General features: G+C 35.6%; 1 protein-coding gene across 5 annotated transcripts in view; it reads left to right on the top strand.

The window, feature by feature from the left end:
- The window catches only part of AGMO (alkylglycerol monooxygenase), a 383,631-nt gene that overhangs the window by 193,823 nt on the left and 174,205 nt on the right, over positions 1 to 15,603 (top strand). For all 5 annotated transcript variants that reach the window (XM_045494981.1, XM_045494979.1, XM_045494977.1 and 2 more), the window contains one exon: positions 12,094 to 12,160. In XM_045494981.1, the coding sequence (XP_045350937.1) occupies positions 12,094 to 12,160 (67 nt within the window). The remainder of the gene's footprint in view (positions 1 to 12,093; positions 12,161 to 15,603) is intronic.

The following is a 15,603-nucleotide window of genomic DNA, read 5'->3' as shown; positions in this document are numbered from 1 at the left end:
GACAATGAGATACAATATTCTGGATGAAGGAAAAGTAGCTTTAAAAATATTTTTTAAATGAATGAATTTTAGAAGAATAAACAGGTATAGTCATCCCAAGCCAAGAATTCTCAGTTACTGATATTTGTCATTGGTCTGATGTGTCCCAAGGAAAAACTTGATGAGATAAAATTTTGGTTTGACTTTTTTATTTATTTCATTTGGTATATCATATGCTTATCCAGCACTCACTTTTTCAAAAAGTATTTCAAGCATTTTAACAAATATTATTTCATTAAATGTTTATAATAAGTCTATGGAATAAGTAATACTATTTCCTCAAACTAAGCATGCTAAGTAACTTGTCCTGAGTCACAGGATTAGTAAGTGTCAAAGCTGGGCTTTGTACCAAGTAGTCAGGCTCCAGATTCCTTGTTCTCATCTATTTCTGATCTTAACGTCATAATATAATAGCCACCATGTATTAAACATCCAATATAGGCCACGCAAAAAGTTTCATTTAATTTTCATAAAATAGTTTGTATCACTAAAGGTCAATTCAATTTTTATAGCTTGTAAAGAATGAATATAAGTTCAAATAAATTCTGTTAATGGGGCTTTATATTAAGGGGACATGTGGAAGTACATGCAGCAGGAAACTATCCCAAATTTAATGGACAATTTTAGAAAACTGAAATTTTTATACTTGCCAACTTTGTGAGCAAACATTATCCTTTTAAAAGCTAAGAATATTGGTATTCTACAGTTTATATAAGGCAACACAGCTGGCTTCAGAGCTTACTTATGTTTTGGCCATTACTTCCTCCTCAAACGATATATTTATTTGGTTCTTTGTCAGTGTACCATGATGGATGGCAACAGGTTTTACAAATAATTCTTATGACACAGTGAAATAAGATGAAGTTGTTGGTTAGTCAAGACAGAACTCAGTTGTAATCTTTCCTGGACCAAATTAATCTATCCTCAGAGGCTAGTACTACTGAAAATCCTTTGGTGATGTTCAGTTGCTTGATGAGCCAAGTCTAAATTGCTTTCATTTTATGTTTCTCATGCACTGCCTTCCAAATAGATTTCCTGGTGTACATCCCATTACTTTCCATTATGTGAAATTCATTCAAAGTAGACTATTTTCCATTTTCTAAATGAATCTGATATATTACCATTGCTGTTTCTCTCCTTTCATATTTTCTAGATGTTGCTATTCTATACATTCTTTAAGGCCCAAATCAAATTCCTTCTTCATAAACTGTCCCCTCGTTTAAGATCAAGCACCTATGTAGCTCAGACCATGTGTCAGTCACTGTGCTAAGTATTTCATAAGATTTAATCATCATGTAATTCTACTGTCCCCATTCAAAGAGAGGGAATTGAAGTTTTAGATGTTAAATAACTTGCCTAGTGTTGTAGCTAGTTAGTAGTAGATATGTGATTCAAAGCCTGGTAAACAATTTTCTCCCTTCCTCCTCTGAAATCTGTTATCACTGATTTTACATTTCTTAGAGATGACCCAGATTACCTGAAACAATCCTAATATGTGATCCTTTTTCTGGTACAGTTGTTAATAGCTCTTTCTTTTACTCTCTTAAAATATGTATTATACACTTGTTTTCCTTCTAAGCAGCTCTTTGGTCTCTCTTAACCTTTCCATTCTGTTATCTCACATTAGCTTATGTCCCTCCCATCAATTACATAGATGGTTATGATAGACTTTTATGGTGATGATTTTAGAACCCTATTAACAAATGAATTGATATTATTAACTAGATATTTTGCAATATATACGATATTGGAGAAGAGAGGAGAAAAAAGTACTCATAGTAAAGATCAGAGAGGATTGATTTTGTTCCTTCACATTCATGTGTTGTAACTGTAATCCCCAATGTAATGATATTTGGATAGGGGGCTTTTAGGAGGTAATCAATCAGGTCATGAGAATGGAATCCTCATGATGAGATTAGTACCCTTGTAAGAAGAGACATGAGAGAGAGGATACAGTAAAAAGATAGCTCTTACCAAACACTGAATCTTCTGGCACCTTGATCTTGGACTTCCTAACCTTCATCACTGTGAGAAGTAAATGTTTGTTTTTGAAGCCACCAAGTTTATTGTATTTAGTTATAGTATCCTGAACTAAGACAGGATGTACTAATTTAAAAAAATAATAATAATCCTGAAGGGACAAGAAGAGCTTATTCTTAGAAGGAAAGTATGCACATGAAAACAGGGCAAATGAACTTAAGACAGATACTTATAGCTTCTATCTACTGACTGAAAATCCATTCTACCTTTAACTTTAAAAGATTAATACTTGCAAATATTTTTTAACAGACCAAAATGGATGAAGGGTAATAATTAGGAAATCTGTCATATGAGATTATAAACTCTGCAGTGCAGATTTATAAGTTTTATTGATGGAAGTATCTAGTACTTAGATAATTCCAGGTACATGGTCAGTAACATTTTTTTTTTTTAAAGATACCGTTACTACTACTGATAATAATGTGGTTCTTTTTCCCTGAGGATCCAAACTGGTAAATATAAAATTGTGTTACACTAGAGTGAAGTTTCATATGGTTATGCTTATGAATGTTTCCAATTTCCCCCCTGTCAATTTAATTGGTCTTGTTAAAAAAAGAAAGTCACTTGCACTCCACCTCTTTTTGAAGGAACACTCTCAGTAGCTAGTTGCATTTATTTTTTTCCAAGGAAAAGTCAAATGTGTTATTTAACATGTAAGCTGAGATGAATTCAAATAAAATGCTGACTTGTCTAGCTCCTGTCCTCTTGTCTGAGGAATAATACAATCATAAATGACAAGAATCAGCCTTCAAGATAATTTATTATAAATGCAGTCCTTTAAAACTGCTGTTTATTGTATAAACATAGCCTACTCTCATTCTTCTTAACACTAAGCTTTTAACTCTTTAACCCTATGGTATAGATTCATCAGAAATTTACTCCCTATGAAGCTTTTTATGATCCCAACAGTCCTGATTCCTCCAGATTGTTTTATTTCGAAACTATAAATATTGTTTTTTCACTCCTTAGTGTGGAAATTCAGCTACCTCCATATTACATGCTTACTGAAGTAGAAAGCTGCCTAATCAGATAGGAAAACATTTGGCTGTGAATAAATCAGCATTTGTCAAGGATTTCAAAGTGTGAAACTAGGCAGACAAGCACACATCCTAAGAGCTCTGCTTTCTCTTGCTTCCCTGTAGAGAAATCAGAGGTTAATATGGCCGCCACGACCATCTGTCTAAATACTTGAGTGTGTTGTCTTGAATTAACATAGCAGAACTAGTGGGGGAGGTAATTAAGATTTTATTTTTACATTTCATCACCAGATGCTCTACAATATAAATTTATCCATAAATGTTCAGATTGATTAAGTTTTTAACAAGGAGAATAATGAGTGTTTAAAAATCAACTAAGAGCAAAAAGTAAAATTATTTTGACATGGTAACTTGTAGTTCATGTAGTTCATGGATTTTATGCTTTCCTAAAACTTTCAGTGAGGAATTATTATAAAATTTCTTGATAGCAAAAATCATATTCCTATATATATTCAAACACTAAAATGACATTGTTACTCATTGTACCTTTAAGTTAAAAAATAGTTAAATTACTGGCACTCAGTTGTAATTTCCATTCTTCTACCCTATGATCTCTCAAAGGATCTTAAGAAAAAACTTTGCATAAAATAAGTACTGAATAAATACCTATTAAATGTACTTCACATAGGTTATTTTGATTTTTGTATAGTCAATTGAAGAAGCTTATGAACAAGTGAAAACTCTCTACAGCATTTTCCAGAAGCAAACAATCAATGGGATTTTTGGCAACGCTTCACAGTAGGAACTATATAAAAGCATATGTTTTTACTAAAGGTAATTTTTAGCTTCCAACCTAGAAAAGGAACTCAATTTGCTTCTTATTAGGTAATCTTGTGCCCATTATAAATTCAAATTGATTAGAAGTTCAAATATTTTTACTGTGCAATGGTAATTGGGAAGGAAAAAAATGAATGATTTTTCTCATCCTTCTCAAAATTATAGAGAATTTTTGAAAAAGAAAACTTTCTATAAAACCTTTTCCTCCCTGGGCGCCTGGGTGGCTTAGTCGGTTAACCGTCCGACTTTGGCTCAGTTCATGATCTCACAGTTCTTGAGTTTGAGCCCCACATAGGGCTCTGTGCTGACAGCTCAGAGCCTGGAGCCTGCTTTGGATTCTCTCTCTCTCTCTCTCTCTCTCTCTCTCTCTCTCTGCTGTCTCCCCACTCGTACTCTGTCTCTCTGTCTCTCTCTCAAAAATAAATAAACATTAAAAAAATTTTTTTAAAGGAAAAAAAAACAAAACCTTTTCTTCTGAAATAGTTCTACCTTTCCATTGAAGAGTCCCCTGGACTATAAATAAGCTTCCTGGAGGAAGTGCTTGTGCATCAGTTCATTTATTTTTACTTCTAAAACCTAGTAAGGTCCATAGAAATTCAATAAATCTTTGCAGAATGAATGGACTGGCTGACAAGGTTGTACTTGGTTGGCTTATTATGTGACTATCTTGTAATAAGAAACTTTGAAAAAGGTTTATACATACAGATTTTAATAATCTGAAACATTATTTCTAATGCTAACAGAAAATCTTTATTGGTAATTTGGTACTTAAGATACTTGTTGATTGGCATTCAAATATATATTTAATATATATGATAAACATTTAATAAACATAAATTTATGTGTATGCATTAATATATTTGCCCTTCAGGTTTTCTTTCTATAAATGGGGCTATAGTACTAGAATATATAATTGAAAGGTCATAGAAATATTTATAACCACTTACTTTTCACAAAGATATGCAAGAGCCTATAGTCATTGTGAAGATCTTTCCAAATAAAAGATTTTTCAAATTTTTTATTCCTAAATGTACATGCAGACATGCTTAGTTGATACATAGATAAAAGAAGGAAGAAAAAAAAAATAAAGGAAGGAAGGAGGGATAGAGGGAAGAAGAGAGGGAGCAAGGAAGGAAAATTGCCATGAAATAAACAACTAATCATGGTATAATTATTAGTCTATTTAATTTTAGTGTGTGTTTGCATTGAACGTTGTGACTAATTTACCTGAAATTTTGCCATTTTCAGATTGCATGTCAAGTATATCATTCTTAGTTAAATATAATATGACAATGATTTGTACATCAGATAATAAATGTATTTGGAACTGGCTTAGTTTCCCTTAAATACTGACTTCAGTGAAATACAGAAGGCCACAGTGGAATAGGTCTATGAAACATTAGTCATGTATGATGGTCTAAAGAAGACTAGTTAGAGTCAATGGTGTCACTCTAACCTCTGCTCATCTGAATACAGGCATTTTCCTACTATGGATATTTCATTTCACTTCACCCACAACCCAGTCCCTCCTCAGCATCTATCATATTGTTAGCACATTCACTGTTAATGAGGATTCTGTAAAACATATGCTTCCTAGGACATATTTTCCCTATTATGGTTTTTCCCTCTCAGACAGGAAGCCTGAATATTTGTAAGCATGTCTTATTTGGAAATAAATTTATAATTAACTATAGGCTCATGGTTTCTTTCTGAAAAGTAAGTGGTTATAAATATTCCATTAGCCTTTCAATAATATATTCCAGTATTTTTAGTATCCATTAGCATATAGAAAAACTGTAAATTGGAAATATAATGTGACATTTCCAGTAGTATGCTAAAATTTGACAAAAGAATAGAATTGAGAGGTTTCTTTTTAAAATGGATTTAGAAAGTCTCTTCTCCAACATTAATAGAGTGAGGTGAGAAGAGGCAATTTTCCACACAGTGCATAAAGTGAAAATTATTTTGTTTTGAATTAACTGAATTTTTGTTTAAAGCAAGTCTTGCCCTCCAACTTGTGCAATAGTTAATCATTTCTGCACTCTTAATTGAACTACAAAAACCTAACCAGTCAATGTTCCCCTATCAGAACAATCAGTGAAAACAACTAAGAAATGTATAGAATAGAATACGTTAATTTTATAAGAAATAATTTCAGACAGGACATTAATTTAGAACATTTACTTTGATGCTTTACAGAGTTCAACTCTAAGTGATTTATCAATTTCATTTGGAAAGACCTACAGATGTATGTTTTTCAGGGGATGTAAGGTAATCAAAAAACTCCTGAGAGCTATAATGTGGAAGGAATTAATTGCAACCAGTTCATAGCAGGCATTTCATTATTTTATTTGCCACATGTAGTCACTTTATCAATTTCTAAAGCAATATTATTCCCACTGGTAACTTAGATACAATGGAAGTTTCATTAACCTTTAGGCCTCTGAGTTATTCAACTCACTCAAAATGTGACTGCAGGGCAAGTGGGGAGGAAGGTCGTAAGAACTCTAAAAAGACATTTTAGAATCATTTGGTGATATGGGAATTAAATTTTCTATCTCTGGGTCCTTTCAACTGAAACTGAAGCCCTCACAAACCTGTACTGAGAGAACATAAAAATAATTCAAGAAATTCACCTGCCAATGATCACCAGAATTCAACTCTCCCATTATCCGTTCTCTGATTGTATATGTTTTTGGTTTTTGTTTGTTTGTTGTTGTTACTAGTTTTTGGCCCTTTCATTTTAGCTATTTATCTTAATTTTCCAATTCACTAGATCAAAGATCTGTTTGGACTCGCTCTCCGGGCTTTAATCGCCTAGGGCACTCCAGACTCATGTTTGGTCTCTAGAGATTGGGAATTCGCTAATGCACCCTTCCCTCCAGTTTCCAAACTGGAAGACAGAAATTATACAATGCTTCCCTCCTGAATAACAAAAAGACTGAGGTGCAGCAAGACATGTATACCTATGAAGCAGAAGGGATTATCAACCTTTGGGGCAGATCATTCTTATTTTGGAGTACTGTCCTGTGCATTGTAGGATGTTTAGCAGCACTAAAATCCACTAATCACTAAATTACAGTAGCACTTCCTCCATTTGTGACAGCCCAAAGTATCTCCAAACATTGCCAAATGTTCCCTGGAAGCACAATCATCCCCATTTGAGAACCACTGATATAAAGGTGAAAGGGCATGGAGGGCAGTGAGGGGGATTTATCAATATAATCTTGTTTGGCAGTCACTATATGCAAGGCAGTGTTGCATGTGCTGTGAGAAACAAAGAGGCTTGAGTTCGAGTTTCTGTCCTCAATGAACTTTCAATATTGTATAAGAAGGAAACATGAATAACTAGATATCAGAACAGCATGACATAAAAATTAGTGATGCCTCAATATGTATTCAGAGAAAGGCAAAGAAAATTCTCATTGGAAAAATCAAGAAGAATGTTTCTAAATCTAGGTGTGTCTTAAAGGAAGAGCAGGATTCCAGCAGGTTGAGATAGGAGGTTAAGGTCTTTTAGGCGGAAGAAAGAGAACATTGGAAATGGGTCTTGATGAAGAGTTTGAACAGCTTTGAATTCCACATCTTTTGGGCTTCATTTGGTTCATCGTAAGAGGCCTTTCATTTGAATTCATTTTATTTTTGATGAGGGGAAATGACTTAATGAAAAGATGACGGTGTCTTGTGGCCCCTTTTCTCCTGATTTTATATTTAACTCTGTTTCCCCACCCCTGCCATAAACTGTGGGGAGAAAAATGAATATGTGACCAGTCTAGCAAATGATATAGAGCACTTCTGCTGGATAAAATTTCACTGATATAATTGAAGTACCTTATTATTATAAAATTGTTTTATTTATTATTGGTTCATTTATAATAACTTATTATTGTACAAGTAAAAACAGCCCAAGAAATGAGTTTTTTGGGAAATAATTATTTCAAGAAATAGGCAGAAAAATGTTTAAGTCACTGTTTCTGAAGTTTGGATGAGAAATTAGTATCCAAGTTTTATTAATATGGAAACTAAAAACAATATAAATAAGGGTGAAGGAAATAATCTAAAGCCCTTGTTGGGAACATGGGCTCATAACCTCCTAGGACTCATCTATCCCTCTGAGTATATGATGAAAATAGCAATTTCCTCCCAGAAAAAAATACCCACTGGCACATATTCATAAAATTTGGTATAATACTTAGGGTGTTCCTGACCTTCTGAAGCCCATCGATGGCCTTTCTAGGTATCCATGCTTCTCAGGTTATAAAATTCTGAAAGAAAATGACAAGGATACAAGACTTAGATCATTGTTTTGGAAATCTAAGAAACACCAGAAATGCCTAAAATCCCATGAGAGAGCAGTTTAGAATCTGAAGTGTCTAGGTTCTTTATAAATACCTGGATTTCTTTTGGCTGAAATGAGGAAAAAAAGCATTTAGTTATTTTCCATGAAACTTCTGAAAGTTTAAATTGCTTTTATTTGATGGAACTATTTCTGTATCTCTTAAAAGCAGCGTGATAGAAAAACAGAAAATCCCTTAGTTGAAATGAAGAAGACTTTAGCACTTCTTCCAAGCTGTTTGACTTGGACTGATAATTAAAATTTTCCGAATGTCAGTTTTTTGTTAAATAACAGAGTATTGGACTATATTGTTTTTAAGTCTTCTATATGTTAGAAAATTCCATCATTTAAATTAACTCATCTAAATCTTAAAAAGCAAGACAAAAAATAACTACCTAAAAATGAGAATAGTTGCAATTATTTCCACAGTAACATATTTTCAGGAAGTGGTTCAAAGCTAGATGTCGTTGAATTGCTAAATGACTGAATTTGCAAAAGTGGGCGATAATTAAGTCGTTATGCTCAAACCTTATTAATTATTGATGACTTCTCCATGACTGAGTCAGAAGCGTTTTCTACAAGAGAGGTTCTGACTGGGCTGTCTGAATGATGAATCATCTCCCACCCGAGGTGGTCTTCCTCAGCTCCAAGGTACTCATAGGCACTACCAGGAAATTTGACTGTGGTTGCCTGTGTTGTACTTGGCTTTTAACTTAAAAAAAAAATGTGGGCGGGGGGGTGGGGACTTTCAATATTGATATCACCATGCTTTAGCCTGCAGGAGCAAAAGATTTTCTTTGAGGAAAAGTGCTTGACATTAAAAAAATAATGCACTCAGCCAAGGCTCCAGCCATCTGAATGCACTCACCATTTGTGTGGCTTTAAATCTGGCTGCACACACGCCAAGACCAAGGATCAGAAATGCATCTGGGTAGCAGAAGCTGGTCACCATAGTCTCCTCCACCCCCTTTTATTGTCTCTTTTTGTAACATATGTTAGGCACCAAAGAGACAAACAAGGATAAAATGGTTTTCTCCTTTCCCATCTGGTATTCTGCCAGAGATACAAAGCTTGAACTGAGCATCAGATTTCAATGTTCTGACTGCTGAGAAACCCCACTTTCTTGTTCTCTATCCATCACCATCCTTCTTCTTAACAAATATTTTTCCACCAAGTACAAAGCAATGGAGTCCAATAAAATACAGGGTTATTTCTACTTACTCCCTTCCCAATCCCTGGCTGTTAGTACTGTATTTGTGGGATGATATCTTTTGTGACTGATTTGATAGGAATGTAGTCTGATATCCTTATACATATTATACATATTCACAGTATTTTGAACTCCTGGAATTAAAAAAAAATATGGATAGTTCTTTGTGTATAAATGAATTCTGTTCTGAGCTATCCAAAAATTCTGTTGTTTTGGGTTCATAATATAATTTTCAGGGAAATAACTTTAAAAATGGTGATAAAACACCACACTAGAAGAGAAAGAAAGAAAGAAAGAAAGAAAGAAAGAAAGAAAGAAAGAAAGAAGAGAAAGAAAAGGAAAGGAGAAGGAAAAGGAAAGGAAAAGAGAAAGAGAAAGACAAGAAAGAAAGAGGGAGGGTGGTTAAATCAATATAGGACATGAAATATTACACATCCTTTGAATGTAAACATTTCTGTCTGTTGCATAATGAAAACTGACAATCCCTTAGAAGCCTGGCAGCAGGATGGAAAGCAAGGGCTGCTGCTTTCAGATGTGTATACAATGGGTTTAGCAAGGAGATGATGGTGTCACCTGCCCTATGGAGACATGCAGCACTGTCATGTGGCAAAATTGCTGCAGCTTTTATCTCAAGAGTATAGGACCCCACAAGCTGCGCACAGTGTGGCTACTGCAGCTGTTCACATTTGCACAGCAACTTTAAACTGGGTGTTTTAGTGTCAGAGATTGCCCAAAAGTCATTAAACCCTGCTATATAAAGAGTTGCAATCTAGAAATCTGTTTGGGACTTTAGAGATCTATTAATACTTCCAACTGGGTAACTGAACATTACTTTGTATTACTAGAGTAGTATTTCTTTTATTTAGAATTTTATGTTAATTTTTTCAAACATTTAGATGAGTAGAATAATAGAGTGCATTACGTATATCCATCACTTCAATCAAAAAATCGTTATGATTTTGATTCATTTTCATTAGTTATCCTTCTTTTTCTTTTTTCATTGCCAAATATCTTTCAGGAAGACATAGATCTCATGTCATGTATACTTCAGTTATACAACTCTAAAAAAACAGTTACTTCCCCCTACACAAAACTCCATTATAATTTTCAATAAAAGCAGTATTATTTACTATGTAATACCCTCTATATAATCATTTTCTTATCCCGCATTGCCTATAAAATGTCTTTTATGTTTGGTTTGTTCAAATTGGTATTCTCACAAGACCATCATACTACATCTAGTTGTTACGTATCTTAAATATCTTTTTATCTTAAGCAGTCGCATCTCTCTATTTTTTCCTCGTACCGCTGACTCGTTGCCAATTCAAGTATCATCGTTGTCAGTGAATGTTTTTCCCCTAAGCATCATCTAACTTACCTCTTTTTCCTCATATATCCTATAAATGGAAAGTAACTCTAGTGGTGAGTAATTTCTTAAAATATAACAATGTGTTGATTTTGTCATTAGTAGGCTCTAAACAAATTGACCTAGGTCATAATTCAAGTAAACATTCTAGTATCTGCCATAATTGATGGAAGAATAATGTAATCAAAATTAAAAGAGTTCCCAATATTGCTTCCAGTTAATGTAGCATATCAAATGTCTTATATGACCTGCTCTTTTTTATGACACCTACCTCATTCCTACACTCCTTGGAATCTGCAGACCCTGGAATGGGGATTCTCACTGGGAAATTTTGAGAGATGACATTAAAGAGTTATAGACCACATTCTGAAGGGTCCTTAATTAAGAAAAAAATACCCCTTTATATATTTGACTTAAAATGTTTTTTAATCTTTATTTATTTTTGAGAGAGAGACAGAGAGACAGAATGTGAGCAGAGAGGGACAGAGAGAGAGGGAGACACAGAATCTGAAGCAGGCTCCAGGCTCTGAGCTGTTAGCACAGAGCTCTACACAGGGCTTCAACTCACAAACTGTAAGATCATCACCCAGGCTGAAGTCAGACACTTAACTGACTGAAAAGCTCCCCTACATTTGATTTTTAATTGTGCCTGTAAATTGGACTTAAAGATGGTACATCTACAGGTAAAAGGCCATTAAGGATTCTATTTGAATAAGCAGAATCGCCCTAATGCAGTAGGTAACATGGCTGATTATTGGGTGAACCAACTCTCAACTAACCACAAAGCAAATGTAATATGATGTCTTCCCTTCTTTAGTGATGCGCTGTTACCATTAATCAACAAAGACATAGTTGAAGGGTGAAGAGCGTGAAATGACAGGAGACGTGAGAGAAGTGTGCCTTGACAGTGTTGGTATATAAATACCATACTGTTTGTAACCCTCAGAATGTTATTATGTGGATATGTTTAATATTTCCATTTGAAAGATGAGGAAACTGAATATAAAAAGCTTAAGTTGTTTTCCCAAGATCACATAGCAATAAACGGAGGTTCCTAGAGCTGAATTTAGGCAGCATCACTCTTAACCTTTTACTGTACTGCCTCCCAGAATAGAGTTAGGAGATTATTGTTATTTTCATAGGAACCCCAGGAAGCAGACAAACTTCTTCTGACTCTAAAGTCAACCTTGAAACTTGAAATGTCTCTTGACCCACATGGAAATTTAATGTGAGTATACGTACACATTTATCGATAACTGTGTATAAATATTGCTTTTGTTTTAAACAGATCATTAATAACCTTGGTCCTTTGGAACTGATTCTTAATACTCCTAGCCATCATCGGGTTCATCATGGTAAGGAAATTTGACCTTTTTTCTCCTCATTCATTTCTTTAAAAATACTATTATTTTGTACCTTTTCATCACAATTATTCAACATAGTCACCATTCAGTGTATAAATAGGTATCATGTCTTTCATTGTACCTGGACAAGCCTCTTTTCCAAAGCAATGATTGAAGGGGAAAAAAAATCTTGTTTGGATTTTCCTTTTTGTCTAGATCTCCTTAGTTGTAGTGGAAAACAACTTAACCAGCTGAGGGGATACACACTTTCTATGTTGAAGGTACCACCTGACCCAATGTTGAGGGTCATTCCTATATACAACCAGAAAGTCTCTGGTCTTGAAAATTGTTGCGATTTCAGGAAAGCCTAATAGGCAGAAATTGGCTTTTTGCCTAAATTCTGTGAACTGCATTAGCATGACAGAGAAAAAAAAATCCCATGTGACTAGCGCTTAAGGTTTAAAGATACCAGCATAAGACATAATAGAATTGTTTACGTGTGTGCACCAAAAGACCTGTATAAGAATGTGCATAGCAGCATTTTATGTAATGGAAAAAATAGAGATAAAATTCAAATGCTTATTGCAGTAGAACAGATAAATTTGTAGACTTTTCATATAATGGGGAATTACATACCAAAAAAAACATGTCCAAACTGTTGCAACTTGTGATGGCCTGAATACATCTTACATACATAGTGCTGAGAAAAGGAAGACAGTAATAAAATAATAAATACTGTTGTTCTGTTTTCATAAGTTTGCAGGCATCGCAGGCAGCGCTGGAACACTGCAGACCTGCCTTCCCAAGGGGTGGGTTCCTTTCTGCCTGGCAGGGAGAAGAGCAGAAACACAAGTCCCATCATCTCCCTTCAAAAAGAAGAGAAGTGGGTGGGGTCAGGCTGCACATGCTCAGTTTCCTCTTCCAAACTCCACATACATTCCTGGTCCCAAGGAGAATTGTTAGCTAGAAGCTGGAGAGACTAAGAGTGTTATACTCTTGGGGCTCCCTTCACAGTGAAGGAAACATAAGCAGTGGAGAAGAATAAATCTATACTGAAGAAGAAATAGTTGCTAGTGTTCTCTGTTTAGCTTCAGAGCACATTCCCACTCCTGTTGTTTTATGTTCGCATCTCTTACCCTCAGTGTTATTATTATTTTTTTTAATGTTTCTTTATTTTTGAGAAAGACAGCTTGAGTAGGGGAGGAGGAGAGAGAGGGGGAGACACAGAATCCAAACCAGGCTTCAGGCTTTGTCAGCAAGAGCCCTATGTGGGGCTCCAACCCAGGAACTGCAAGATCATGACCTGAGCCAAAGTTGGTCACTCAACCAGCTGAGCCACCGAGGCACCTCTTACCCTGAGCATTATTAATGTTTTGGGCCAGATAGTTCTTCACTTGGAGGTGGGAGGTTAGGAATGGGGCTACCCTTTGTATTGTAGGATTTTGGTTTCTGCATACTAAGTGCAGATAATATCCCCTCCCAGTTGTGACTCTCAACAAATTCTCCAGACATTTCCACATGTCCCCTGAGAAGCAAGATGTTCTCTCCTCCAACTAAGAACCACTGTTTAGCCCATATATAGCAATGGGTTGTGCATTTGTGTAGCCAGACCCACACTACTTTTGGACTGGAGAGGTTGTCCTGTGTGTCTTCACTTTCAAACATATATTAATGTATATAGAAGGCATGCAAAGAAATGACACATGAAGACAGTTGAATTTGTTGGAGCAGTGGCTTGATAGGTTAATATTTTTCCTTTGATTTATACTTATGTGAATACAGGGGTACATATTTAAGCACTTTTTTTATTATTAAAGAAACAATGCCCGTTCATGCTCTGTCTCTCTCTGTCCCAAAAATAAATAAACGTTGAAAAAAAAATTAAAAAAGAAAAAAAAAAGGGGCGCCTGGGTGGCGCAGTCGGTTAAGCGTCCGACTTCAGCCAGGTCACGATCTCGCAGTCCGTGAGTTCAAGCCGCGCGTCAGGCTCTGGGCTGATGGCTCAGAGCCTGGAGCCTGTTTCCAATTCTGTGTCTCCCTCTCTCTCTGCCCCTCCCCCGTTCATGCTCTGTCTCTCTCTGTCCCAAAAATAAATAAACGTTGAAAAAAAAATTTAAAGAAACAATGCCCAACTATTTCATTTTAAATTATAATTTGAATACTTTGGAAGAAAAATATATATGTTTTGAGTTAATAGTTAATAAAAATAATTAAGGGTAATTTAATTTTCACTTATGTCTTTCATGATTAAAATAAATAGTAAAGTCTCAGTCTAAGTAGAAATTTTTTTTTTCCTGGAAAAGATTCAGAGAGAAGAGGTAGAGATAGCAACTCATTTCAAAATTTAAAAAATCAACCAAATGCGAATACACATATATTATTTATCTTATTCTCTATTGCCTTTTTCTGGGCCATTTAATTTTTTTTTTCAACGTTTTATTTTTATTTTTGGGACAGAGAGAGACAGAGCATGAACGGGGGAGGGGCAGAGAGAGAGGGAGACACAGAATCAGAAACAGGCTCCAGTCTCTGAGCCATCAGCCCAGAGCCTGACGCGGGGCTCGAACTCACGGACCGCGAGATCGTGACCTGGCTGAAGTCGGACGCTTAACCGACTGCGCCACCCAGGCGCCCCAAGGGCCATTTAATTTTTAATTATTACTCTTTGATAGTCTTTTTTAAAAAAAATTTAATGATTATTATTTTTTTTTTTAAAGAATTTTCAACGTTTATTTATTTTTGGGACAGAGAGAAACAGAGCATGAACAGGGGAGGGGCAGAGAGAGAGGGAGACACAGAATCGGAAACAGGCTCCAGGCTCTGAGCCATCAGCCCAGAGCCTGACGCTGGGCTCGAACTCATGGACCGCGAGATCGTGACCTGGCTGAAGTCGGACGCTTAACCGACTGCGCCACCCAGGCGCCCCTTTAATGATTATTTTTAAGAGAGAGAGAGACTATGCATGCGGGAGTGGGGAGGGGGCAGAGAGAGAGGAAGACACAGAATCTGAAGCAGGTTCCAGGCTCTGAGCTGTCAGCACAGAGCCCGATGCAGGGCTTGAACTCATGAACAGTTTAATGATGACCTTAGCTGAAGTTGGGAGCTTAACTGACTGAGCCACCAGACACACTACTCTTTGATAGTAAAAAGTAAAATTTTAAAAAGTAAAATTGCTCAGAATTATGCCAGATTTCTAAACAACTGGAAAATTAAGAGCAAAAACATTTTTTTAAAAAATTATGGGATCGAGGACCGCATCCTACTTGGCACTGGGTATGGAGCCTGCTCGAGATTCTCTCTCTCCCTCTCCCCTGCCCCTCCCCTGTATGCACACACACATTGTTTCTCTCTCTCTTTTTCTCTCTCTCTCTCACTCTCTGAAAAAGAAATCTGGGGAAATTCCAAATATATGTAGTTTTAAGGAATTCTCTGGTCATTTTGGTAAAATTAACTCA

The sequence above is a fragment of the Leopardus geoffroyi genome, chromosome A2, assembly GCF_018350155.1.
Source record: "Leopardus geoffroyi isolate Oge1 chromosome A2, O.geoffroyi_Oge1_pat1.0, whole genome shotgun sequence".
Taxonomy (NCBI): Eukaryota; Metazoa; Chordata; class Mammalia; order Carnivora; family Felidae; genus Leopardus; species Leopardus geoffroyi.
The sequence above is the reverse complement of the archived record's forward strand: the minus strand, read 5'-3'. Positions and strand labels throughout refer to the sequence as shown.